The following is an 878-nucleotide window of genomic DNA, read 5'->3' as shown; positions in this document are numbered from 1 at the left end:
CCCTCCCTCCTCCCCTCCTCCCCTCCTCCATCTACACTCACCTTTCTTTGCGACGCAATCGCTGTGGTGTCTGACCTTGATGACCTTGTCCTGCCGGCACGCGGCGCGGTGGAGCTCGCAGTGGTTGCGGTAGACGACGCCATCACTGCCACACGTCGGCTTGTCCCGCGGCTTACAGAAGTCCTTACACACGCAGACAGCACCCGCGTCCCTGACGACGCACTGCTGAGAGCGGCCGCACAGCCGCTCCCTGCATGGGTCCGTGTCTGTAACATAGAGAGAGGGAGGGGTGGTGAGTGATGGAAGAGCTAACACACAGAGGCTCCCTGCATGGGTCCGTGTCTGTAACATAGAGAGGGAGGGGTGGTGAGTGATGGAAGAGCTAACACACAGCCGCTCCCTGCATGGGACCGTGTCTGTAACATAGAGAGAGGGAGGGGTGGTGAGTGATGGAAGAGCTAACACACAGACGCTCCCTGCATGGGTCCGTGTCTGTAACATAGAGAGGGAGAGGGAGGGGTGGTGAGTGATGGAAGAGCTAACACACAGACGCTCCCTGCATGGGTCCGTGTCTGTAACATAGAGAGAGAGGGGGAGGGGTGGTGAGTGATGGAAGAGCCGCTCTGTACAGGGGGCAGGTAGCTGTAACGTAGAGAGATGGGGGAGGGGCGGTAGAGGAGGTAAGAGCTAATGTAGAGAAGGGGCGGTGAGTGATTGAACAGCTAACGTAGTGGTGGGTGACAATGATTGATGGAATAGTTAACCACATGACCATCTATAGCAGAAATATAAGCTAACTACAGCAGCTCTCCCTCTCAACCCGCCTCCTCTCATTCTCACCCCTGCTCTCCTCCTCCCTCTCCCTCCCCCTCTCTCTC

General features: G+C 57.5%; 1 protein-coding gene across 1 annotated transcript in view; it reads right to left on the bottom strand.

Moving 5' to 3' along the window:
* The window catches only part of LOC106820298 (follistatin-related protein 5-like), a gene marked incomplete at both ends in the record, with an annotated part of 2,011 nt that extends 1,745 nt beyond the window's left edge, over window positions 1–266 (bottom strand). The window contains one exon of the mRNA XM_014824819.1: window positions 42–266. Within this exon, the coding sequence (XP_014680305.1) occupies window positions 42–266 (225 nt within the window). The remainder of the gene's footprint in view (window positions 1–41) is intronic.
* Window positions 267–878: the final 612 nt, after the last annotated feature.

The sequence above is a fragment of the Priapulus caudatus genome, unplaced genomic scaffold (assembly GCF_000485595.1).
Source record: "Priapulus caudatus unplaced genomic scaffold, Priapulus_caudatus-5.0.1 Scaffold9756, whole genome shotgun sequence".
Taxonomy (NCBI): Eukaryota; Metazoa; Priapulida; class Priapulimorpha; order Priapulimorphida; family Priapulidae; genus Priapulus; species Priapulus caudatus.
This window is presented reverse-complemented; position numbering and strand designations above follow the sequence as displayed.